The sequence below is a fragment of the Anomaloglossus baeobatrachus genome, chromosome 6 (assembly GCF_048569485.1).
Source record: "Anomaloglossus baeobatrachus isolate aAnoBae1 chromosome 6, aAnoBae1.hap1, whole genome shotgun sequence".
Taxonomy (NCBI): domain Eukaryota; kingdom Metazoa; phylum Chordata; class Amphibia; order Anura; family Aromobatidae; genus Anomaloglossus; species Anomaloglossus baeobatrachus.
This window is the reverse complement of record NC_134358.1, coordinates 301,317,232-301,343,494: the sequence shown is the minus strand read 5'-3', so window position 1 is coordinate 301,343,494 and position 26,263 is coordinate 301,317,232. Positions and strand designations below refer to the sequence as shown.

The following is a 26,263-nucleotide window of genomic DNA, read 5'->3' as shown; positions in this document are numbered from 1 at the left end:
GCAATGTCGGAACTCGTGTTCCCGAGGCCTAGGTGACATTATAACATGCCAGCCCTGCGACCAATCTGCATTGGCTTCCTTCTGCCTGTCATCAGTTGCTTAAGTAATTTACAGGAAGTGAGTGGCAGCTGTAACTCTCACTTCCTGTTAATTAGTTAACCCATAGAAGGTGGGAAGAAGAGAGCCGGCGGTGATAAGTCGCTGGGCTCCTCTATCATAAAAATGTTACATGGACCTCAGGAATGCAAGTTCTGACATCACTAGAATCGGACATGGGGGATGATAAGGACTTGTTCTAGTGGTGGACAACCCCTTTAATCCAGTAAGGCATGTTGTGCAAAATAATTAGTAAATAACAGTAATAGTAATAGTCCTTGGAGCCGTGGAAGCACCGGTAATCGTTGTGAAACGGCCCTTGTCCGTGTGCTTGCAATCCCGGCACCCTCCCCCTATGCCTGAATAAATCAGTCTTTTGATTTTGCTACAAACCAGTGAGTGCCTGATTTCTTCTATTTTGGAATTAGTAAATAACACTACCCATAAGTCTACTTTACATCTGCATCATTTTTCAAACTACATTTTATTTTGTTAGGATGTACCGTGTTTCCCCCCCCCCCCAAACTTTTTTTTGCACCAGAAAAAGCGCTAGGGATTATTTTTGGGGTAGGGCTTATTCTCGAGGAAACGCTGTTGGGGGAAAGTTTGCCTCAATAAAAGCAGATTTACCCCCTCCCAGGAGAATTATACATACCAGACCCCGAGCGTCTGTGTCGCTCCCAGGTCCTCCTGCAATCCCAGGCGGGTGCTCCCAGCAGGTATGCTGCGCACCGTTCTCCCCTGCTTCTGGATGACACACACTCATGCATACACACACACACATCAGATCACACACACAACATCCAGCAATACCAATTTGCTTCCAGCCAAGAATCCTGGGATGCAGTGCAGTGGAGTGTGAGGACCTGCAGGTGGAGCGCATAGAAGACTGACTGGAACGTATCGATGCATTCCACCAACGGGTCCTCCATGCGTTCCACCTGTACGTCCTCATGCTCCACTGCACTGCTTTCCCAGGTGCTTATGCTGGACAGAAGCAATAAATATCGCTGGATGTGGTGAGTGTGTGAGGCCTGATGTGATTGTGTGTGCAATATGATGAGTATGCGTGTGCACGTGAGATGATTTTTTTTTTAGCTGCATAGATACTTCATTATTGAACCGCGACTAGGGCTAAGTTTTGGGGTAGGGCGGTAATAAGGTTTAAAAGTTTAGCAGCAATTTCTCATTTTTTTCAAGAAATTTACAAAACCTGTTTCTTTAGGAACATATTCATATATTGGAAACTCCATAAAAGTGATACCATTTTAAAAATGCCACCTCTCAAATACTTCCAAATTGCTATAAAGGAGTTATTTAACCCTTTACGTGCTACACCTTAATTATTGCAAAGTGGAATGAAGAAAAGAAATTGAAATTTTTCTTCTAAAATATTGCTTTAGCACCATTTTTGTCACTTGTACAAGGACCCCACAATTTGTTACCCAGATTCTTTTGAGTGGGACCATACTCCACATGTGGTCAGAAACCTCTGTTTTGAAAAACGGCAGGGCTTGGAAGGGAGGGAGCACGATTTGAATTTTGTAGCACAAATTTATCTAAAATTGCTTGCACCATGTTGCATTTGCAGGGCCTCTAAGGTACCTAAACAGCTGAAACTGCCAAATATGACCTCATTTCAAGTGCCACATGAATGACACTAGCAGGTGTTTTTAGCTTTGTTTCACCTAATAAAGAAAAAATAATCATTTTAAAAAACGACGTAGGGTCCCACTTATTTTTTGTTAATACCAGCCTGCAACTATCTGCTTTACCACGGCAGGTTATTAGGCTGTGAAGGCCCATGGTTATTTGGCCCTTCCCAGCCTAAAAATACCAGCCTGGAGCCACCCCAGGATTGACACATCACATTAGATGATCCAATTCTGGCACTTCACCCTTTCCAATTGCCCTGTTGCAGTGGCAATCAGGGTAGTATTTTTGGGGGGTTGATATCAGCTGTGTAATATCAGTTGACATTAAGTCCTGGGATTAATAATTGAGAGGTGTCTATCACACCAAGCAAGTGAACAGAAAAAAAGACACACAGGAAAAAATAATTTATTTGAATAAATATTCCCCAACCTTTTCCCTTGTTCACCAATTTATTAAAAAAAAAAAAAAAAAAAAGACCCAAACAAACCATGAAGATCTGAAGAAATACACTTAATCCAACAGTTCACAAATGGGAATCTGAAACATGTAAAAACGTGAGTTGAAATAAAAACAGGAGACACTTCCTTGTTCACCAATACACTGTGTGTGTGTGTGTATATATCTATATATATATAATAGATATATATATACACTGTGTGTGTATGTGTGTGTATACGGTATGTATATATATATAATATATATATATATATATATATATAATTTTATATATAAATCCCCATAGTCCCAATGTAGTACATCGAGTTCCCATGACGTCCACTGATTCTGTAGCACAACCTATGGAGCCTTGCTATGAGAATGACACTTATAGGTCACTCACAGTCAGGCTGGTCTCTGCACAGTCACCGGTTATTGCTTCACACATCTTTTTAAAATGTGAAAATTAAAATTACAGGTTTTTTGCTAAAACGTTTTTGCTCCAAATTTGTAATTTTCACAATGGATAGTCAGAAAAACGGACCCCATAATTTGTTATACAATTTCTCTCAAATACGATTGTACCCAATCTGTGGTCAAAAGCTGATGTTCGGACACATTGCAGGGTTTGGAACTTTTAAAATAATACTATAATAGCTATAAAACCAATAACACACACACTTGGAAAACTTAAAAAAAAAATCTTTAAAATATCTTCACTGGATAATTGTTCAATCTAACCAGCTCAAAGGCCCTTTGAAACTAAACTGAATAAATAAAAGGTCAGTTGTACGCTGAAGTAAAATCACCATCCCTAAAATAGAAATTACATGCACCCTGTGTGTAACATATAAATTTTGAAGAACAACATTAGCTTTCTTTTGAGATATTAAGCGTGTTTTTATTATTTACCGTTCTGGAGTTATGGCTCCATGTCAGCTTTTTGGCCAAAAATTTTGATTTTTTTCAAATTTTGAGCGACGAGCGGCACGGGTTAACGTCGAGCTCAAATTCTGGAAAGGGGAATCGTTTTGTGGGGTCCAGATGGACAAAATTCCGACATCGATTTTTTGCGGTCACCCTACTGTGTATCCATATGTATATTGGCCTGGTCGCAGATCACTACTTTACTCAGCTTTGTCTGAAACTTCCCAGCCAATTTCTATTCATAATATGGAAAAATTATCAATACTTTGGGTCTTAAAATCTAACTTTCTGATAAAATGTCACAATCAAGATGCAAAGTAAATATACGTGCTCAAGTGAGTAAAAATGTGAACAATATATTGAAATATTTGCCATGTTTACATACGGCTGCTGAAAATTAGCATACATAGATGGCCAAGTTGAGATTTTCATTAGCTTAATTAAATATAACTTTTGCATTTTCACTTCATTTACATTCACATACTATACTATATCTTAAATATAGTATACTATATCCTAAACCATTACTCCTATTAGGATGTGAATATGCTGAGATTAAGGCTAAGAGTCTGCACTTTAAGCCCATATTGATTACTGTATATAACTGTATATTGAATGTTTTTGTAAATGGCTAAATGCCAAAACGTGTCACTGTAAAAATATTTATGGATTTGTTCTGTAGGTCGCTGCCTTGAAATATATTGAATACTGAAATCTTCACTCTTATATTCTTAACACATCTTCTTCTCCTATATCTTTGTCCTATAGGTTAAAGCTCGCCTTCAGAAGATGGGCCCTATTCAACCCATGAATATATTCTTGAGGCAAGAAATTGATCGTATGCAGCGTGTGATTGCAAGAGTTCGGAGTACACTTACTGACCTTAAACTGGCAATAGACGGTAAGATTATTATATTTCTGATATACATCCATTTACACAATATTATTAAATTAACATTATGGAATTTATATACAGTATGTGGAATTGCTAAACATCCTGGCAACATATACCAAGCGTTCTTGATAACATGACGGGTCTAATGAAAGGGAAAAAAACCTGTATTGTTTTATTACTTTGCCTTAAATTTTTATCAGAACTATGGATGAGCCAACCCAAATGTCAAAGTTGGGGGTTCATACCGGACATCGGGTGTGCGGAGCTCAGACTTGAACACGGACTTTTAAAAAAAGTATATGTATATATATATATATGTATGTATGTATGTATGTATGTATGTATGTATGTATATATAGTACAGACCAAAAGTTTGGACACACCTTCTCATTCAAACAGTTTTCTTTATTTTCAGGACTCTGAAAATTGTAGATTCACATTGAAGGCATCAAAACTATGAATTAAAACATGTGGAATGAAAAACTTAAGTGTGAAACAACTGAAAATATGTCTTATATTCTATGTTCTTCAAAGTAGCCACCTTTTGCTTTCATTACTACTTTGCACACTCTTGGCATTGTCTTGATGAGCTTCAAGAGGTAGTCACCGGAAATGGTTTTCCAACAGTCTTGAAGGAGTTCCCAGAGATGCTTAACACTTGTTGGCCCTTTTGCCTTCACTCTGCGGTCCAGCTCACCCCAAACCATCTCGATTGGGTTCAGGTCTGGTGACTGTTGAGGCCAGGTCATCTGGCGTAGCACCCCATCACTCTCCTTCTTAGTCAAATAGCCCTTACACAGCCTGGAGGTGTGTTTGGGGTCATTGTCCTGTTGAAAAATAAATGATGGTCCAACTAAACGCAAACCGGATGGAATAGCACGCCACTGCAAGATGCTGTGGCAGGCATGCTGGTTCTGTATGCCTTCAATTTTGAATAAATCCCCAATAGTGTCACCAGCAAAGCACCCCACACCGTCACACCTCCTCCTCCATGCTTCACGGTGGGAATCAGCCATGTAGAGTCCATCCATTCATTTTTTCTACAAAGACACGGTGGTTGGATCTATATCTCTCTCTCTCTCTCTATATATATATATATATATATATATATATATATATATACTAGAAGGTGGCCCGATTCTAACATATCGGGTAGTCTAGAATATGTATGTAGGTTAGCAGATTGAATAATAATTTAATCAGCAAGTCTTGAATAATGATGGTTCATTTTTTGCTTGTTGGTCTCCCGCTGTGCAGCACGCATTGGCGTGTTTGACAGCGGGAGACCATCGATCTGAATGGGCAGGGAGCTAGCGTACACTGGTAACCATGTTACACAATCGGGTAACTATGCAGAGCGCTTTGCTTAGTTACCCAATGTGTACACTGGTTAACAGCATACGCCGGCTCTGGCACACATGTGCCGAGAGCCGGGGTAAGCTAGTAACCATGTTACACATTGGGTAACTAAGCAAAGCGGTTTCTATAGTTACCCGATGTGTACCATGGTCACCAGCCTACGCCGGCTCCGGCACACGTGTGCCGGGAGCCTGGGTAAGCTAGTCGTTTCACACATCCGGCTTTTCTCCACTTTGTTGGATCCGGCGTGCTGCCGTAGCCTGGTTTCAGACGTCCGTTTTTTAGGTACGTGTGACATGCGTTTTGTAACACGGATGTCACACGTACCCATGTTATTCTATGATGTGCCTCACACGTCCGTGTTTGCACACGGACCGTGTGACTTTTCATGATCCCACACGCACACACGCAGGAATCTTCGGCAGCATGGATGTCACACGGATCGCACACTGATGTGATCCGTGCGACATCAGTGTAAAACATACCAGAGAAAATATGGGTCTTTTTAATAAAAATATTTTCTATATTTACTTCTCTCCCGGCTCTGCTGCCTCCCGCTCCTTATCGCCGCTCATTATACTCACTGAATATTCAGTGCCCTGAGGAGCTGGAAGCAGGAACAGCACTGGGGACTTCAGTGCCGGGGACCGCATCGCTGGGTGAGTGTACAGCAGAGTATGTGTGTGTGTATACATGCATGTGCGCTATGTGTGTATGCGCTCGGTGTATCCATGTGTGTCTGCTGTGTGTGTGTGTATACATGCATGTGCGCTATGTGTGTATGCGCTCGGTGTATCCATGTGTGTCTGCTGTGTGTGTATATACATGCATGTGCGCTATGTGTGTATGCGCTCGGTGTATCCATGTGTGTCTGCTATGTGTGTATATGTGCTCAGTGTGTGTATACATGCATGTGCGTTGTGTGTATGCACTCGGTGTATCCATGTGTGTCAGCACACATGCATGTATACACACACACACTGAGCACATATACACACATAGCAATGTGTGTATGCGCTCAGTGTATCCATGTGTGTCTGCGATGTGTGTATATGTGCTCAGTGTGTGTCTATATACATGCATGTGTGCTATGTGTGACACGGACGTCTGAAGGCAGCCGTACACTGTGTACAGGACAGTGGCTGCACCGCAACTTCCTGGTCACATGACAACACATGATCGAAGCTTGTCACGCGGCAACTGTAGTGTACACAGTGCACGGGAGCGCGTCGGATCAGACAAAGTGGAGAAAAGGTAAGCGACAGTGCTGATGTGTGCCAGGAGCCGGGGTAAGCTAGTAACCATGTTACACATCGGATAACTAAGGAAAGCGGTTTCTATAGTTACCCGATGTGTACCATGGATACCAGCCTACGCCGGCTCAGGCACACGTGTGCCAGGAGGCGGGGTAAGCTAGTGGCTTTTCTTCACTTTGTCTTGCAGTTGTGGGCTTCCGGGGCTGCAGCAGTCACCTGGGAGTCTGGCGTCTCCGTGTGGGTTCAGGGGAATGCGTGCGGGGGGGCGGGGCCAGGGAGAGCATCCAATGCGTGAGAAGGCGGAGCCTGGCCTAGCGGCCAATGCATGCAGGGGGGCGAGGGCGAGCAGCCAATCCGTGCGAGGGGCGAGGCCAGGCCGAGCCGAGCGGCCAATCCGTGGGGGGGGGGGCAGGCCATGCCGAGCCCAGCGGCCAATCCGCTGGTTGTCACTGTAACGACACAATTGTCACTGTAACGACACAATTTTGGAGCAAGACAGACAGACAGACAGACAGAATAAGGCTATTATATATATACTAGAAGGTGGCCCGATTCTACGCATTGGGTATTCTAGAATTTACGTATTGTGTAGTTAATGTATGATTTTTGTTATATATATATAGATGTTGTTGTCTGTAGTTAGCAAGTGTTTGTGTAGGGCGCTGTACATGTTCTGAGTGTTGTCTGGGTGTGGCGGGGGGTGAGAGCGGTGTTGTTTGTGTGTTGCGTTGTTTGTAGAACGCTGTGTGTCTGTATCATTGTGTATGTGTGTTGCGCGGTTTCTGTGGGTGTGTGTGTGTTTTGGGGGGAGGTATGTTTTGTGCAATGTGTGTGTTGTGCGGTATGTGCGTATATTTGTGTGTGCCGCGGTGTTTGTGTGTTGGGTGTTGTGTGTGTGCGGCGTTGTGTGTGTGGGTGTCTGTGTAGGGCAGTGTTTGTGGTTCCCAGTGTGTGTGTGTGTGTGTTGTGCAGTGCGTGTGTGGCAGTGTGTGTGTGTGTTTTGGGGGGAGATGTGCACCCCCCATCGTGCTCCATCCCCTATGCTGCGCACCCCCCATCATGCTCCATCCCCCATGCTGCGCACCCCCCATCGTGCTCCATCCCCCATGCTGCGCATTCCCCATCGTGCTCCATCCCCCATGCTGCGCATTCCCCATCGTGCTCCATCCCCTATGCTGCGCACTTCCCATCGTGCTCCATCCCCCATGCTGCGTACTCCCCACCATGCTCCATCCCCTATGCTGCGCACTCCCAAACGTGCTCCATCTCCCATGCTGCGCACTCCCCATCGTGCTCCATCCCCCATGCTGCGCACTCCCCATCGTGCTCCATCCCCCATGCTGCGCACCCCCCATCGTGCTCCATCCCCCATGCTGCGCACTCCCCATCGTGCTCCATCCCCCATGCTGCGCACTCCCAAACGTGCTCCATCTCCCATGCTGCGCACTCCCCATCGTGCTCCATCCCCCATGCTGCGCACCCCCCATCGTGCTCTATCCCCCATGCTGCGCACTCCCCATCGTGCTCCATCCCCTATGCTGCGCACTCCCAATTGTGCTCCATCTCCCATGCTGCGCACTCCCCATCGTGCTCCATCCCCCATGCTGCGCACCCCCCATCGTGCTCCATCCCCCATGCTGCGCACCCCCCATCGTGCTCTATCCCCCATGCTGCGCACTCCACATCGTGCTCCATCCCCATGCTGCGCACTCCCCATCGTGCTCCATCCCCCATGCTGCGCACCCCCCATCGTGCTCCATCCCCCATGCTGTGCACTCCCCATCGTGTGCCATCCCCATGCTGCGCACTCCCCATCGTGCTCCATCCCCCATGCTGCGTACCCCCCATCGTGCTCCAGCCCCCATGCTGCGCACTCCCCATTGTGCTCCATCCCCCATGCTGCGCACTTCCCATCGTGCTCCATCCCCTATGCTGCGCACTCCCCATCGTGCTCCATCCCCCATGCTGCGCACTCCCCATCGTGCTCCATCCCCCATGCTGCGCACTCCCCATCGTGCTCCATCCCCCATGCTGCGCACTCCCCATCGTGCTCCATCCCCCATGCTGCGCACTCCCACACGTGCTCCATCTCCCATGCTGCACACTCCCCATCGTGCTCCATCCCCCATGCTGCGCACTCCCCATCGTGCTCCATCCCCATGCTGCGCACTCCCCATCGTGCTCCATCCCCCATGCTGCGCACCCCCCATCGTGCTCCATCCCCCATGCTGCGCACTCCCCATCGTGCTCCATCCCCCATGCTGCGCACTCCCCATCGTGCTCCATCCCCCATGCTGCGCACCCCCCATCGTGCTCCATCCCCCATGCTGCGCACTCCCCATCGTGCTCCATCCCCTATGCTGCGCACTCCCAAACGTGTTCCATCTCCCATGCTGCGCACTCCCCATCGTGCTCCATCCCCCATGCTGCGCACCCCCCATCGTGCTCCATCCCCCATGCAGCGCACCCCCCATCGTGCTCCATCCCCCATGCTGCGCACTCCCCATCGTGCTCCACAGTCAGAAATCAGAGATTAAACACGCACACATCTGATCGCATACACTCACACACACACCTCACTTTTCCCTATGCCCACCGGTGGGCGGTCCCAGCAGCTGTGCTGCACGCCGTGCTCCTCTGCCGACACTCACGGATCCGATCGCATACACTCACACACACACTCACACACATCCGATCGCATACACTCACACACATCCGATCGCATACACTCACACACATCCGATCGCATACACGCGCTGACACAATCACAACATCCGGAGATACCACATGCTTCCGGCCATGTGATCCTCCGACAGGTCCTGGAAGATCACTACACAGTATCGCCGCCGAGAAGCAAGCGATATCACGGGATGTTGTGAGTATGTGTATGCGATCTGGTGTGTGGGGGTGTGTGTGTGTGTGTGTGTGTGTGTGTTCGTTCCGCCACAGGACCTTGATGCGGTTACCTCGTGTGGGGGGCGGAGCCTGGGCGATCGGCCAATCCGTGCGGGATGCGGGCGGAGCCTGGGCGAGGAGAGCGGCCAATCCGTGCGGGGGGAGGAGCCGAGGCGAGCGCCCAATCCGTGCGGGGGGGGCGGGGCCATGGCGAATCTGTGAAGCCGAGCGGCCAATCCGTGCGGGGGGGCGGGGCCATGGCGAGCCCAGCGGCCAATCCGCTGTTTGTCACTGTAATGACATGGCCAATCCGTGCGAGGGGGGCGGACCCGAGGCGAGGCGAGCGGCCAATCCGTGCGGGGGGAGGAGCCAAGGCGAGGCGAGCGGCCAATCCGTGCAGGGGGGCGGGGACATGGCGAGGCCAGCAGCCAATCCGCTGTTTGTCACCGTAAGGACATGTCCCGGGACACAATTTTGGAGCAAGACAGACAGAATAAGGCAATTATATATATAGATATATATATATATATCTATATATATATATATCTATATATATATATATATATATAGATATATATATATATATATATATATATATATATATATATATATATATATATATAATATAAAAATAAAAAAAAGTCTGAGTTTGGAATTCGGATATTGTTTCATTGTTAATAAAGTTTGTTGAAAGGCTGCAGCACAGCCAATCAGCAAACTTTACTGCAAGTGGAAGTTACCTGTATGCTGCTTTGAATAATAATAGTAACAATAATAAAAATTAATAAAAAATGATGGCTCAAGAAACCGAACTGTTAACTGAAGTGCAGCCAAACCTGGTAAACCCAAACTTCCACAGGCCCACTCATCCCTGATCAGAACATCTAGTGCACAAGTCCTTCTGTATTTAGTATTTGTCTTGATAAGTGGAAAGAAATATAAACTGCTGGCCTGGTACTATACATGGGTAAATGGCTTATCTAAAGGCAACAAACTCAAGGAGATAACTCCTAGATGGACATAAATCTGCTCACTTCCCTTGCAATGGTGATGGCACATTGAAGGGGATACAAGATAGACAGACATACTATTAAAATATAAGACAGAATAAAAAAAATCTTAATCTGGTGTGAACCCAAAGAGAATACAGGGAAATAACAGATGATTACATCAGAACTAGAGAGACCTTATTGACTTAGCATTCTTGCAAACCCCATTCTATAAGGCTGTTCATCTTTTTACCAGAAACATATGTGTTGATGAAATAGATAAGTGCCTATAGAGTTGTGAACCTATCCATATTGGACACTTGATCTAAACGTTATCTAATTCAGCACCTCATATGGATGAGTGGTAAAATTATACTCTTATCCTTGAATTCTCTGTCCAGGTATTATTCGTGTATCAGTTGACAACTTCTAGATGTTTTCGAGGAATAGTTTTCTTAAATCTGCTTGATTTTTGTTAAAATATTAAAAAAAAAGATAGGCACAGTGGTAGATGGCCGATGCTGCACATGGGGAGGGTTAGTAACAGTTCTTTTTATGAGCTGTAGAGGAGACGTCATGCCTTCTTTTTATTATATTAACCCAGTGCAAGCCAATAGGTTAAACTTGTTCACAGAAAACCCTTTAAGCTATAAACTTTTCTATGATTAAAAAAAATACAACTTTTCATAGTTGTCAAAAGCTGTTAGAATTTTTTTTTTAATAAATAACATTTTGTTTCCTGTATCTATTGAATTACTAGTTTTACAAATGTCACCTGGCTGTGAAATATCATCCACCAGGAATTTTTTTTCTGTGCTCTATACACAACAAAACCTCAACTTTAGCTTCTAGCACTGTTGATACAAAAGTTTTGTTTCAGGATCTTAGGTCGTCAATAAATTGTATGTATCACTACAGATGTTTAGTGTGTACTTTAGTATATAGATTTCTGAATCATTCTTCCAATTTTTATGTATTTTTAGTAATTGTATGTGCAGCCGTCAGTATTTTCCATGTGTTTCAGACAGACTTAAATGATCTTTCTGGGAAATAAAAAAAAATAAATACATTTAAAAATCAATTGTTAGAAATAAAATGTACTTGTATGCTTGCCTTAGATAGGATCAATTATGCGTATGTTTTTTAATGACTACCAGAACATTACTAAACACAAATTCCACCGCAATATCACAGCAGAATGGGGTGTGGGAGTAACTGATCTAAATAAGCAGCTTGCAACACTAAGGGGCATTGCAAACCTGGAGAGGAGTTTAGAGCTCACTGAGCTTTCTCTGGCTGGGGCCAGTGATATGGAGGAGGGTGGAGGTGGGGAAGATCAGGACCCAGAGGTAGGTAGCTGGGTAACAGTTAGAAGAAGAGGTAGGGGGAAAAGTGTCAGGGAGCCTAGTCCTGACCTGGCACAACCTAGTAAATATGCCTGTTTGGCTGATATTAGGAATGAAGGGCCTGGACTAGGGTCACTACAGCAGGATGTTGCTCCTAGCAACCAGGAAAACAACTACTGTAGGAAGGAGGGAAATAGGAGTGCAGCAAAGCCCAGACAGATGTTGGTGGTAGGGGACTCTATAATTAGGCGGACAGACAGGGTCATCTGTCGCCGAGACCGTGAATGCCGAACAGTGTGTTGTCTGCCGGGTGCTCGGGTTCGGCATATTGTGGATCGGATAGACAGATTGCTGGGTGGGGCTGGGGAAAACCCAGCGGTCATGGTGCACATTGGTACTAATGACAAAGTTAGAGGCAGGTGGAAGGTCCTTAAAAATGATTACAGGGAACTAGGAGAGAAGCTGAAGTCCAGGACCTCCAAGGTGGTGTTTTCAGAAATACTACCGGTGCCACGAGCGTCACTAGAAAGACAGCGGGAGCTTAGGGAGATAAATATGTGGCTTAGAAATTGGTGCAGGAAGGAAGGGTTCGGGTTCATGGAGAACTGGGCCGACTTCTCAGTCGGCTACAGGCTCTACGGTAGGGACGGACTGCACCTCAATGGGGAAGGTGCAGCTGTGCTGGGGGAGAAAATGGTCAGACGGATGGAGGAGCTTTTAAACTAGGATCGGGGGGGAGGGAGGGTAGTGGAGCAAATAAGGGGATAGATAGAGCAGATAGAGACAGGGAGACGGTAGGGGTCAATGAAGGATTAGGGGGGGATGGGACATACAAGGAACGTAGGGAGGCTAGGAGTAATAAAGGTGTTAATAGGATTAAATGTCTACTGGCAAATGCAAGAAGTCTTGCAAACAAAATGAATGAATTGGAGACTCTTATGTTAACCATGGATTATGATGTGGTGGGCATTACGGAAACCTGGCTGGATGAAAGCCATGACTGGGTGACAAACATACAGGGTTATAGTACATTTAGGAAGGACAGGAAAGGCCAAAAAGGTGGTGGGGTGTGTATATTTATTAAATCTAACCTAAAACCTGTGTTGTATGATGACATTGAGGGGAACAGCAACAATGTAGAGTCAGTATGGGTAAATGTACATGGGGAGGGGAATAATGGAAAAATGCTAATTGGAGTTTGCTATAAGCCTCCTAACATACCTGAACAAATAGAGGGTGAAATGCTGGAACAAATTGAAAAGGCAGCTAATAATAATAATCGGGTTCTTATTATGGGGGATTTCAACTATCCAGACATTCAGTGGGACATAGAATCTTCTGGTTCTGCTAAAAGCTGTAAGTTCTTATCTACCATTCAAGACCATTTCCTCTCTCAGATGGTAGGTGAACCGACCAGGGGAGATCATTTGCTAGATCTGGTCCTGTCAAATAGACCGGATACAATTTCAGATCTACAGGTCCGGGAGCACTTGGGCACCAGCGATCATAATATGGTAAGCTTCAACATAATATTCAATAGAACATTTCAAAGGGGGAATGCTAAAACCTGGAATTTTAGGAAAGCTGATTTCAACAAATTAAGGGAAGAGCTTAAATGTGTAGATTGGGACAAAGTCATGGTAACTGGGGATACCGAACATAAATGGGGTAAGTTTAAGGATATACTACTAGAGTCCTGTAAAAAACGTATACCCAGTGGTAATAAAATGTCCAGGAATAAAAAGAAACCACTATGGATAAATAAGACTGTACAAAGTATAATAAAACAAAAACAAAGGGCATTTAAAATCTTAAAGGCTGAGAATACAGAAATAGCATTGCAGGAGTATAAAGATATCAATAGGAAATGTAAAAAAGAAATCAAACAAGCAAAATTAGCTACTGAAACAAAAATCGCCAATGACATTAAAATAAATCCCAAAATCTTTTATAAATACATTAATGCCAAAAGGAAAACAAAGGATAGTATCGGCCTCTTAAAATATAATAACAAGTTAGTTATAGAGGACAAACAAAAGACTGAGATATTAAATAGGCATTTCTCATCTGTATTCACCAAGGAACTGACTGTACCAGGGATCATTCAACAAGTGAAAAATCAAAGTCCACCACCCGATATAATTAATTTAACACAAGATGAAGTACGCCTACGTCTGAGTAAATTAAACATTGACAAATCCCCAGGGCCAGATGGCATTCATCCACGAATATTGAGGGAATTGAGCTCCGTAATCGACAGACCGCTGTATCTCATCTTTTTAGACTCACTTGTAACAGGGTTGGTGCCTCAGGATTGGAGGATTGCTGATGTGGTACCGATATTTAAGAAAGGTAAGAGGGTAGATCCAGGCAACTACCGTCCAGTAAGCCTGACATCAGTAGTATGCAAAGTTTTTGAGGGCATTTTAAGGGATGACATGCAAAAATATATTGCAGAAAATAATATGATAACTGACAAACAGCATGGATTCATGAAAGATAAGTCGTGTCTAACCAACCTGTTGGGGTTCTATGAGGGGGTAAGTTCAAACCTGGATATTGGTAATGCAGCTGATGTGATTTATTTGGACTTTGCAAAGGCATTTGATACTGTACCACATAATAGCCTTATACTAAAGCTCCAGAAGCAAGGACTAGGGGACACAATATGCAACTGGGTAAGGAATTGGCTAAAAGATAGGAAACAAAGAGTAGTCATAAATGGTACATTCTCTAAATGGGCTGTAGTCAGCAGTGGGGTGCCGCAGGGATCTGTGCTTGGACCGATTCTTTTTACTCTCTTTATTAATGACCTTGTGGATGGGATTGATAGTACAGTGTCAGTCTTTGCCGATGACACCAAACTATGTAGGATATTAAAAACTGACCTGGATAGTACAATATTACAAAAAGATCTGGATAAGATGTCAGAATGGGCAGATACTTGGCAAATGAGATTTAATGTTGATAAATGTAAAGTAATGCACCTAGGACGGAGTAATCCTATAGCTGCATATACATTAAATGGAAGTAAACTCGGGACTACAGAACAGGAGAAGGACTTGGGTATTCTCATTACAAATAAGCTAAGCAGCAGCACTCAATGTCAAGCAGCAGCTGCTAAAGCAAACAAGATTTTAGGGTGTATAAAAAGAGAGATTAGATCCCGTGATCCCAACGTATTGTTACCCCTCTATAAATCACTTGTAAGGCCACATCTGGAATACGGGATCCAGTTTTGGGCTCCACATTTTAAAAAGGACATTCAGAAGTTAGAGTCAGTTCAAAGGCGGCAACTAGACTATTACAAGGAATGGAAGGCCTCCCATATGATGACAGGTTGAAAAAGTTAGATATGTTTAGCTTAGAAAAAAGACGTCTCAGAGGAGATCTCATTTATATGTATAAATACATGTGTGGTCAATATAAAGGACTGGCACATGACTTATTCCTTCCAAAGACAGTACTAAGGACTAGGGGGCACTCACTGCGAGTGGAAGAAAAGCGATTCCGAAACCTAAATAGGAAAGGGTTCTTTACAGTTAGAGCGGTCAGACTGTGGAATGCCCTACCACAAGAGGTAGTAATGGCAGATACTATAACGGCTTTTAAAAAAGGGCTGGATGATTTCCTCAGTACACAAAACATTGTTGGTTATAAATGACTTAGTGACTAAATGTAGAACTGGTGGAGGAAGGTTGAACTAGATGGACCTAGGTCTTTTTTCAACCTAAGTAACTATGTAACTATGTAACCAGAACATTACTAAACACAAATTCCACCGCAATATCACAGCAGAATGGGGTGTGGGAGTAGACAAAGCTCCCCTGCATTTTCTGGCCATTGGCTATCAGGAGAGAAAGAAGAAATGTGTGTATATCAAAGTTAATATATTGTGCCTGTGCTTCAGCAGAGATGGTGTTATGATGAGAAAGGAAGACGAATGAAAAAGAACAAAGCTGAGGGAGATTACTTTTGTTAACAAACTGTATATGAGCAGCAGCAACGACAAAGCCTGTGTTTTGTATAGTTTTGTCCTGTCCCTCATTTTTGTCACAACTTACGCTCTAGCCGCCTTGTGCTTCGGCAGAGATGTTATTTGAGCTTTGATATTCACACATTTCTCCTGTGTCTTGTCATAGTTAATGGACAGAAAAGTCAGAAGAGCTTTCTCTGCTTACTCAAACCATTTTGCTGTGTGTTTAGTAAGGATTTTGTGTTCAATATTTTTCGCACTTTGTTTGAAAAATGTGAATTGGCCCCAAGATAAGATAAGTATAAATACAGTGCCTTGAAAAAGTGTTCACCTGCCATGAACTTTTCTACATTTCTTCATGTTACACCCACAAACGTAAATGTATTTTATTGTTTTTTTGTGATATAAAAATGCTAAGTAGTAGTTATGGGTGAACCTCCCAATGTTCATGTTCAGGAGGTTCGCCCGAGCTTTTTGTAAAGTTTGAGTTCGGGTTCTGAGATAATGCGAACTTGCTTCCGAACCCCGAACTTGGACTTTACAGTTATGGGATGGGGCGGGGGTCTGTAAAATAAAGAATATATTTAATAATAAACATTGTCATTATACTTACCGCTCCCACGACGTGTCTTGCAGATTCACTCAGCCGATGTCTTCCGGCCGCTTCTGCTCCCGAGTCCGATCATTAACTTCCAAGGGTATTGACTGTACTGCTCGTCATTCAGCAGTCTTCGGCTGTTTTCGGCCGTGTTTGCAGTGACATCAGGGTTCACCTGAATGCATGAGCCATGGAGATGATTGAACTTTGACTGTCACTGTGCGAGTCTCGTATCGATATCACTCGGCACGGGGCACACACTCCTTACAGGAGCGGGGTCAGCTGCATGTATTTCCATGCAGCTGAGGAGCTCGTCTCAGGAGAGTGTGCGCCGTGCTGGTGATACCGATGCGAGACTTGCAGGAGTCATACACAAGTGGAATCATACCCTTAGTGTCAGCCTGCTTCTCGCTCTGTAGAGACACTTGTCTGTACAGAGTGATGAAGCAGCGCTGACATTGCTCTAACTGTGGACTACGTCGGACAAGGGATTTGTTTCATAATAAAGATGGAGTCTATAAATCTTTTTTTGTTTTATTTGTAATAAAAAATATTTTTCTATTTGTTGTGTTTTTCTTTTTACTGTTTACTAGAAATTCATGGTGGCCATTGTGGCCATGTCGGCCATGTCTAATTTGGCATGACACCATGAATTTCGGGCTTAGTACCAGCTGAGAATGCAAAGCTGGTATTAACCCCTTTATTATCCAGCATGCCACCGCTATAAGGGCTACTGAATGGACTGGGTAAAGTGCCTCGAAATGGCGCTAAGAAACAATGCTCCATTTTTAGGGTGGCTGTGGGCTGCAGAGAATCCCAGCCCCCAGCTGCCTGGTTTTACCTGACTAGCAATCAAAATACGGCAGGAGCCCACGCATTTGTTTTTATTTTTTTTTTATTGCCAGCCAAGGTAAAGCCAGGCAGATGGAGGTGGCAGCTTTATCTGCACTGAGAATCAAAAATACTGTGGAGCGCTACGTCATTGTTTTTTAATTATTTATTTTTACACTACTATATGTGTGAGGGACCCAACATCCAATCTCAGACGCTGTCACGTAGAATCGGCATCTGTGATTGGCTGTTGGAGTAACCTGGAATCTGCCCATGCATTCTAGATGCTAGAATATATGGGCAGATTCCAGGTTACTCCAACAGCCGATCACAAACGCCCACACTGTGACAGCATCTGTGATTGTTGTTTTATTTTACTGTTAAAATAACAGACACAGATAAAATATTTTATTAGAAATAAAACAGAAGACATTTAGGACTGCATCTTTATTACCCAAAAAAACCCCTTCCAATGTAGTCCAAAGGCGGGTGAGCTTCTTCAGCACTGCTACATCTGTGCGAGAAGACAAACACAGGTCTTACACAGACCTTACACAGAATCGACTGAGAGCTGCCAGAGCCTACACCGAGTGCACAGCTGAGGCTTGCATATGACTCCTGCGAGTCTCGCATTGGTATCACCTAGCACAGAGCACACTCTGACAGGAGCGCCTCAGCTGCATGGAAATACATGCAGTCGACCCGCTCCAGTAAGCAGAGTGTGCGCCGTGCCAGGTGATACCGATGCGAGACTTGCACAGTGACACTCAAAGTTCAACCGAGTCCATGGTGAAACCTGACATCACCGCGACCATGGCCAAAAAAAGCCAAAAACTTCCGAATGACGAGCAGTGCAATGAATACTACCGGAAGTTAATGATCGGACCCGGAAGCAGAAGTGGCTGGGAGAGAGCGGCTGAGTGGGTCTGGAGGATGCTTTGCAAAACCTGTAAGTATAATCATAATGTTTTTTACTAATGTGCTTTTTTTTTTTTACAGCTCCTGGACCCGAACTGTAACACGAGCTTCCCAGGAAAACTCGTGTTCGGGATTGTGTGCATGAACACTGTGTTCTGTACAGACCCCAAACTTTACAGTTTGGGTTCGCCCATCACTACTAAGTAGCAATTATTTGTGAAGTCTTAAGGAAAAGCTACTTGATTGTCTAAATATTTTAAAAGTATAAATCTGAACATTATAACGTGCAAGTATGTGCACGTTGCACATTAATACTTTGTTTTGGTATATAACCGAAAATCCTAAAGAAAATCATTTATGTTTGTGGGTGTAATTTGAAAAAAATGTGGAGAAGTTCACAGGGTATGAATACATTTTCAAGACACATTTTCAAGACTCTGCCCTCTTATGTTAGAACGCCCACAGGGACGTGCTAACATGCTATTCAATGCTGCGTCACCAGCGTTTGCGGTTAACATTGAGCTGAATTACACTTCTGGTCATGCGCACTAGACTTGTCTGAAGCCGGGACGCGTACACTCAGCTTCATACTGCACATGACCAGAAGTGCCCGACTCTTTGTATCATTGAAGTAATTTTGTTAATTCAAAAAAGTTCATTTTTTTCCTCATCAATGTACACTCTGCACCCCATCTTGACAGAAAAAAACAGAAATGTTGAATTTTTTGCAAATTTAATAAAGATGAAAAACTGAAATCACATAGTATAAGTATTCAAACTCTTTGCTCAGACATTCATATTTAAGTCACATGCTGTCCATTTTCTTGTGATCCTCCTTGAGATGGTTCTACTCCTTCATTGGAGTCCAGTTGCGTTTAATTAAACTGATAGGACTTGATTTGGAAAGGCACACACCTGTCTATATAAGACCTCACAGCTCACAGTGCATGTCAGACCGAATGAGAATCATGAGGTCAAAGGAACTGCCCAAGGAGCTCAGAGACAGAATTGTGGCAAGGCACAGATCTGGCCAAGGTTACAAAAGATTTTCTGGAGTACTCAAAGTTCCTAAGAACACAGTGGCCTCCATAATCCTTAAATGGAAGAAGTGTGGGACCACCAGAACTCTTCCTAAACCTGGCTGTCCAGACAAGCTGAGCAATCGTGGGAGAAGAGCCTTGGTGACATAGGTAAAAAAGAACCCCAAGATCATTGTGGTTGAGCTCCAGAGATGCAGAGAAAGTTCCATAAAGTCAACTATCACTGCAGCCCTCCACCAGTCGGGCCTTTATGGCAGAGTGGCCCGACGGAAGCCTCTCCTCAGTGCAAGACATATGAAAGCCCACATAGACTTTGCAAAAAACACATTAAGGACTCCCAGACTATGATAAATAAGATTCTCTGGTCTGATGAGAAGATATAACTTTTTGGTGATAATTTTAAGTGGTATGTGTGGAGAAAACCAGGCACGGCTTACCACCTGCCCAATACAATGCCAACAGTGAAACATGGTGGTGGCAGCATAATGCTATGGGGGTGTTGCAGGGACAGGAGGACTGGTTGCAATTGAAGGAAAGATGAATGTGGCCAAGTACAGAGATATCCTGGAAGAAAACCTCTTCCAGAGTGCTCTGGACCTCAGACTTAGCCGAAGGATCACTTTCCAACAAGACAATGACCCTAAACACACAGCTAAAATAACAAAGGAGTGGTTTACAACAACTCTGTGACCATTCTTGACTGGCCCAGCCAGAGCACTGACCTAAACCCAATTGAGCATCTCTGGAGAGACCTGAAAATGGCTGTCCACCAATGTTCACCATCCAACCTGACTGAACTGGAGAGGATCTGCAAGGAACAATAGCAGAGGATCCCCAAATCCAGGTGTGAAAAACTTGTTGCATCATTCCTAAGAAGACTCATGGCTGTACTAACTCATATGCGTGCTTCTACTCAATACTGAGCAAAGGGTCTGAATACTTATGACCACGTGATATTTCAGTTTTTCTTGTTTAATAAAATGGCAAAAATGTCTACATTTGTTTTTTTTCTGTCAAGATGGGAGATGGGGTGCAGAGTGTACATTATTAATGAAGAAAAAAAATGAACTTTTTTGAATTTACCAAATGGCTGCAATGAAACAGAGTGAAAAATGTAAAGGGGTCTGAATACTTTCAGTACCCACTGTAAATTGCAAAAAAAAATCGTTTTAGTCCATTGCCATTGATATATTTTACTTAAAATCCATTTTACTTGTGACAAATCTCTAAATTTGTACTTTTATTTTACAGCAAAACACTTTTCACATGTTTTTCACCTAATGGTACACAACCATTAGGTCAAAATTTCATTTGATAAGTGAATCCCAGCATGGTTTGCTCTGCGGGTGTGCTGCACAGTTATTTAATTCAGTGCTTCTAAAACTAGAAGAGCTCATAATATGCACAGTCCTTCCTACAGGTGCAGTAAAAGTTTTAGAAGGCCTAGTCTAACCTATAATCAAAGATCAAATAGCAAATATGATCACTTTTTTATTGAAATGTCTGTTGGGCCCACTCCCCATGTTTCCAACCTTGATTGCCTCATTATTTTTTTCCTGTTGCAGTCTCACTGTATTTGTGATCCTGCAGCCAATCTCTGCTATAAATGATGTAGATGGTAAGGGATGGTGTGTGGTTATTAGTTCCTTTAACAGCAGCACAGTACCAATCAATGCAGTAGGAATGTGGTGCTGTATTCATCCAACGTGTTTCAAAGTTTCAGACTCCTTCATCAGAACAAGCTTATGCAGAAGTCTGAGTCTTCAAAACGCGTAGACGCACCATGCGCCACTTTCATACTCCATTGATTGGTTCCTTTAACGGCAGCGCAGTACCAAAAACCATCTTAATTTGGCTCGCTAAGCCCGTGGAACTGCAGCAGCTGTTCTCTACATGGCCTTTTCTTCCAGCCAAAGGTGAGCATATAGATATTCACCTAAACCCTCTCTCCCAGATAAGACCCATTGCGCAGGTTTCTCTTTTCAGCTTACTGTAAAGGAAGAATAGACTATAATCTGCTGAAAGCCTGTGCAGGACAAACCCAGTAAATTTGCATTTCAATACCCTTCAGATTATTTTTTTACACTGCACCTCTTTAAAAGAGACCAATTCCGAATCCTTGCATTAGACGGTTATTATTTTGACACATCCTAATATAATAGATAATGTGGCCTCTGGTCAGAGCTTTGCTTGAACTTTATTTCAAATGCACAATAATACTATAATCATTTCTTCTTTAAATACTATTATGTATGTTGCCAGCTAGAACCGCTGAATAGACCACAGAAGAAACTGAAATGGAGGGATTGAGGTTGTTTCCTAAATGAATTTTAGCAAGAAATGATTCCGACATATATCTGCCTAGTAATGAAATGTGGAAATGATGCTGTGATTGATGTTCTTTGCTATAAGAAATCTAATTGTGGCAATTATAATGGAAGTAAATGATAGCAATAGCAGTTTGACAAATGTGTGTGCTTCTGTGATCGGTGTATTGTGGATGAACCTGTCAAGCTCAGTACCGTCAATATTTCCTTTGTTCTCAGATAGCAAACAATCATATGCAACATAGCGATTTGTGTTTCTAACTTACATATGAGTCTTGTGTCTGCTGGAGAAGCTCTATGTTCAGAAGACAATGAGGATGTTGTGCTTGCAATATATCTTGTTTTAATTGATATTTTATTTTGCTGCAATTATTCAGATAAATGAAAAGCGTGTTTTGCAAGACAAGACAAATTGTTGAGCTGCATGTGTATGTGTTTGGTCCTGCTCATATGGGTGAATTTGATTTTTTTGATCTGCTCCAGAAAAAGGAGCCCAAAATTAACCCCTTCATGCCGTACATACCATATACATGCGTGAAGTCGTTCCCGCAAACTGCTGTACATGTACAGACCATCCTTGTGCGTCACCCCATTGTGCGTCTACATTTGTTTCTCTACATTTTTCTTTGCTTTTTATCGTAAAAATCACAAATAGTAGCCTGTACACATGCCTATACATGTATAGAAGCACCACTTACACAAACATCCCCACTGGTTAGAAGAACAAAATAAAAAGCCCCATTCATCAAGAGGACATTATTCAGCAGATTAGGCATATGCTATCTGTCACACGGTGTCAGGACTACTTCAGATGATGTTCACACAGCAGAGTCAGACACCTCACATGATACTGCTTTTGAGTTATACAGAAAGGCTTGGGTGTTGACCAGCTATGCTCTTGTTAGTAATCGGGCTTGCAGAAATTAATTTCTGCTAGCCTGTTGATTACTGCTTGAGTCACATGTTGCAGGAGACCTTTCACTGTCACCTCCGATCTTTTTAAGATGGTGGAACCTTGTCTCCCATGCGGATAATAGCTTTTGCAATCCTTGTTCTTGTGCTTTGATACCCTGTTGCTGCCTAACTTCTGTGTGCTGTTTGGTGGGTTTTGGAAATACTTTTGTTATCTGATTATTTCCTCCCTTCCTTTAGTTTCCTCCTAATCATGTATTGTCTATACCTCTGTGAGTGATTGCTGAGAGTTTGAGTTTTGGGTTTTCCCCGTCTTTTTATTTCTGTGGGATTAATCACTCTTGTTCCGGCCCTCTCCTGAGGCCACTAGAGAAGGCTTGTTCAGGACCTAAGGTTAGGAAGGTGGCTCAAACATCACCACCTTCAGGCGTATCTTTGGAATCTGGGTTAGTGAGGGTTTCCCTAGTCTGAGGGCCAGTTTAGGCTCCCCTATTCCTAGAAATCCCATCACATCCATGACGCAGTAAGGAATATCCCACGTTCCTCTATTTTTCTTCCCCCCTCATCTAGTGAGGAGTTACCCCCAGCATTTCGCCCTATGACAGAGGCAACCCCTTCAGCAATTGATCCCATATAGACTCCACCGTCTGAACATTATTAGCCTATTATTCTAGATTTCTTGGCCAGCTCAGGAATCATATTTGATGCTACAGTCCTCACTGAAATTGTCTTGGCCACCATAAAATTTATTATATCCTCACTGAAAATACATTTGAAAAAGTCAAATTCGTATGCCCATCAAGTTTCAATTATATGCCAGATAGACTCCTGTAAATGCAGCAGAAATTATGACATTTTGGGGCACAGTGAAAAAACAGTGCATGGAAAAAGCTCCTTGTCCAAGGGTGCAGCACAGCAAGTTTCAGAAAAAAAAGTGATCCAGCAACTTATCCAAAATATATAAAAGAAGTCTTTATTTCATACTATTAAAAAAACATTGGTTGGTCAGATATGTAAATACATACAGTGTGTCTTACCCCTTTCATACCCATCAGGGTTCTTAATCATAGACCTTGATATCCACCCACACACACTGCCCCTCTGTACAATATCCCCCACACACTGCACCTTTGTATGATATCCCCACACACACTGCCCCAATGCATAATATCCCCTCACTCACTATGCCCTGCTGTATAATATCCCACACACACTGCCTCTCTGTACAATATTCCCCACACACTACACCTCTGTATAGTATCATACACACCAACACTGCTCCTTTGTATAATATCCCCCCCACACACAGCCCCTTTGTATAATATCCTACCTGCTCACTGACCCTCTGTATAATATCCATCCACACACTGCCCCTCTGTACATTATCCCAACAGACACTGCCCCTCTCTATAATATCCCCTCACACACTGCACCTCTGTATGATATCCCCCTCCACACACACACTTCACCTCTGTATAATATCCGCCACACACACACACATACTGCTCTCGTGTATAATATCCCCCACACACTGCCCCTCTATATAACATCCCCTCACACAATGCCCCTCAGTATAATATCCTCCCACACACACTGACCCTCTGTATAATATCCCCCCACATACCCTCCCCCTCTGTAGAATATCCTCACACACTGCTCTTTGCTACACTTTAAGAAAGAAGTAATGGGCACCACAGGGTAATAAATATAAATAAAAGGGTGTTAACAAAAACAATGCAAAAAAAGAATTGTAGCATGAGAGGAAAAATGTGCACACCCAGCTATTTATATAAAACATGGCATTTATTAATGTAAAACATAAGTCAAGTTTGTATATTTAAATATATACCAGCAGGGGCTAGGAAGGGGGGAATATATATCAGGAGAGGGACATATATACTAGGAGGAGCCAAGGAGGCGGACATATATACTAGGAGAGGGACATATATACCAGGAGGAGGACATGAATACCCGCAGGGGCCCAGATTCGGAACATACTTATCAGGATTGGGACATATATGTCCCCATCCTGGTATGTATGTCTCTGTTCTGTCTCTAATGCAAAGACAAACAAACAAACAATTTATTCACTCTCCCTGGTTGACACATTGGGCTTTCTATGCCGTCATGCATTTCAAATAGATGTGCACCCCCAGATGCACATCCAGCTGAAGCACTGGCTGCAGTCAACGGGTCTCCCCACCAATACCCCTGGCCTTTGCGATTGTCTCTTCCCTGTCTTCAGCATCTACATGGACTACTTATCATTCCCCGCCAACTCTGCATTGCACACAGCAGTGTGATGAGGTCACATTGTGAGAACCTCATCACACTGCTAGATGCTGGGCCACGGAAAGATGCTCCCTGCTCTGCCCCACTGCCCCTGGTGCCAATACATGGCTAATTTGCATGCAATATGCCTGAGTACTTTGCATGCAAATTAGCCATGTGTAGTGCCTAAGTGACACGGCGGCCCTCTTTGCTGCATCCATATTTTCTCCAGGATACAGCTGTGAATAGGGTCTATGGCTTAATAAAGCAAAGTAAGTACCCTGGGCACCAGTAAGCGTAGTAAAGCCCTGATGGCAACCCTGACGAAAGAACACAATTTACCATTGTGAAACCTACCTTTAAAAACCTGGCCTGTGCATTAAAGATTGCTTCAAAGCATACCACACTTCCATTTAATTGATAACATTTGTTTTTATCCTGTTGACACAACATAGTTTTATAGTTTGATGTACTCTGCACAACATACACATACCACCAAAATATTAATTTGTATACCATTAAAATCAAATGCATTAGTATCATTACTATTAGTATGCCTCTAGATAATTCCTTGAGTGGTCACTTGTGGGGGATTTTCACTGTTTAGGCACATCAGGCACTCTCCAAACACGACATGGCATCAGCTAACAATTCCAGCCAATTTACAAATTGTGCTCCTTCCTAGCCCCACTGTGCATCCAAGCAGTATGTTTTCCACACCATATGGGTTATGAGTAGGGCTGAGCGGATCCGGACTGTAAAAGTCAGTATCCGCACGGTTTCAACGATATTTTGGTGCCAGACCTGGGTGCGGGATCATGGGTGCACGATCCAGATTTAGCAATTAAAGTAAAAATAAAGAAAAGAAAAAACAAGTGGCAGCACACTGCTTCTGGGTCGCACATTCACTTCCTGTACTGTATAATCGCATACTTACAGCTTTCCGTGTTTTCCCCGTCCACCAGCCGTCCTCTCGTCTGTGATTGGTTCCAGGCTGATGCGCCCCCCCAACCTGTGACAGTCATCGCTTATCGCGGCTCAGTAATAGGCTACACTCAGAGCTGGCAGTCTTCTCTATGGCTGCTTGCTCTGACATGTAGCAGAGCTGGATGTGTCGTCGTGGGATCTCGTGTGGATTACCCCGGAGCTGAAGGGCTGTGTTGGGGGTTAATAAAGTGGTGAAGGAGGGTGCGTTTTGTACTTTATTCCAAATAAAGGATTTTTGTGTGTGTTTATTTACTGTTATTTACAGGTTTGTGTGACGCAGGTATCTCATAGACGCCTGTACCATCACAAACCACAGGGCTGCTTCTCACTTGCGAGTTTCATGTTAATGAATGATTCAGCTCGCATTTGCGATTTTTTTTTTCTCAGTCCAAATCGGACTGAGAAAAAAATCGCAGCATGCTGCTTTTTTGCGAGTTTCTACTGCGAGTCTCTTCAATGCAAGTCTATGGGAGCGTGTAAAAAAAATCGGATGTCACGGGACGGCACTCACACCATCCGATTTTCTAAATACATTTCTCGCATGTTTCC

The 26,263-nt window shown here is 43.6% G+C and overlaps 1 protein-coding gene across 1 annotated transcript in view; it reads left to right on the top strand.

Moving 5' to 3' along the window:
* LOC142243222 (dynein axonemal heavy chain 5-like) overlaps positions 1–26,263 on the top strand; it is a 638,472-nt gene that overhangs the window by 566,333 nt on the left and 45,876 nt on the right. The window contains exon 74 of the mRNA XM_075314893.1: positions 3,883–4,015. Coding sequence (XP_075171008.1) covers positions 3,883–4,015 — 133 coding nt within the window. The remainder of the gene's footprint in view (positions 1–3,882; positions 4,016–26,263) is intronic.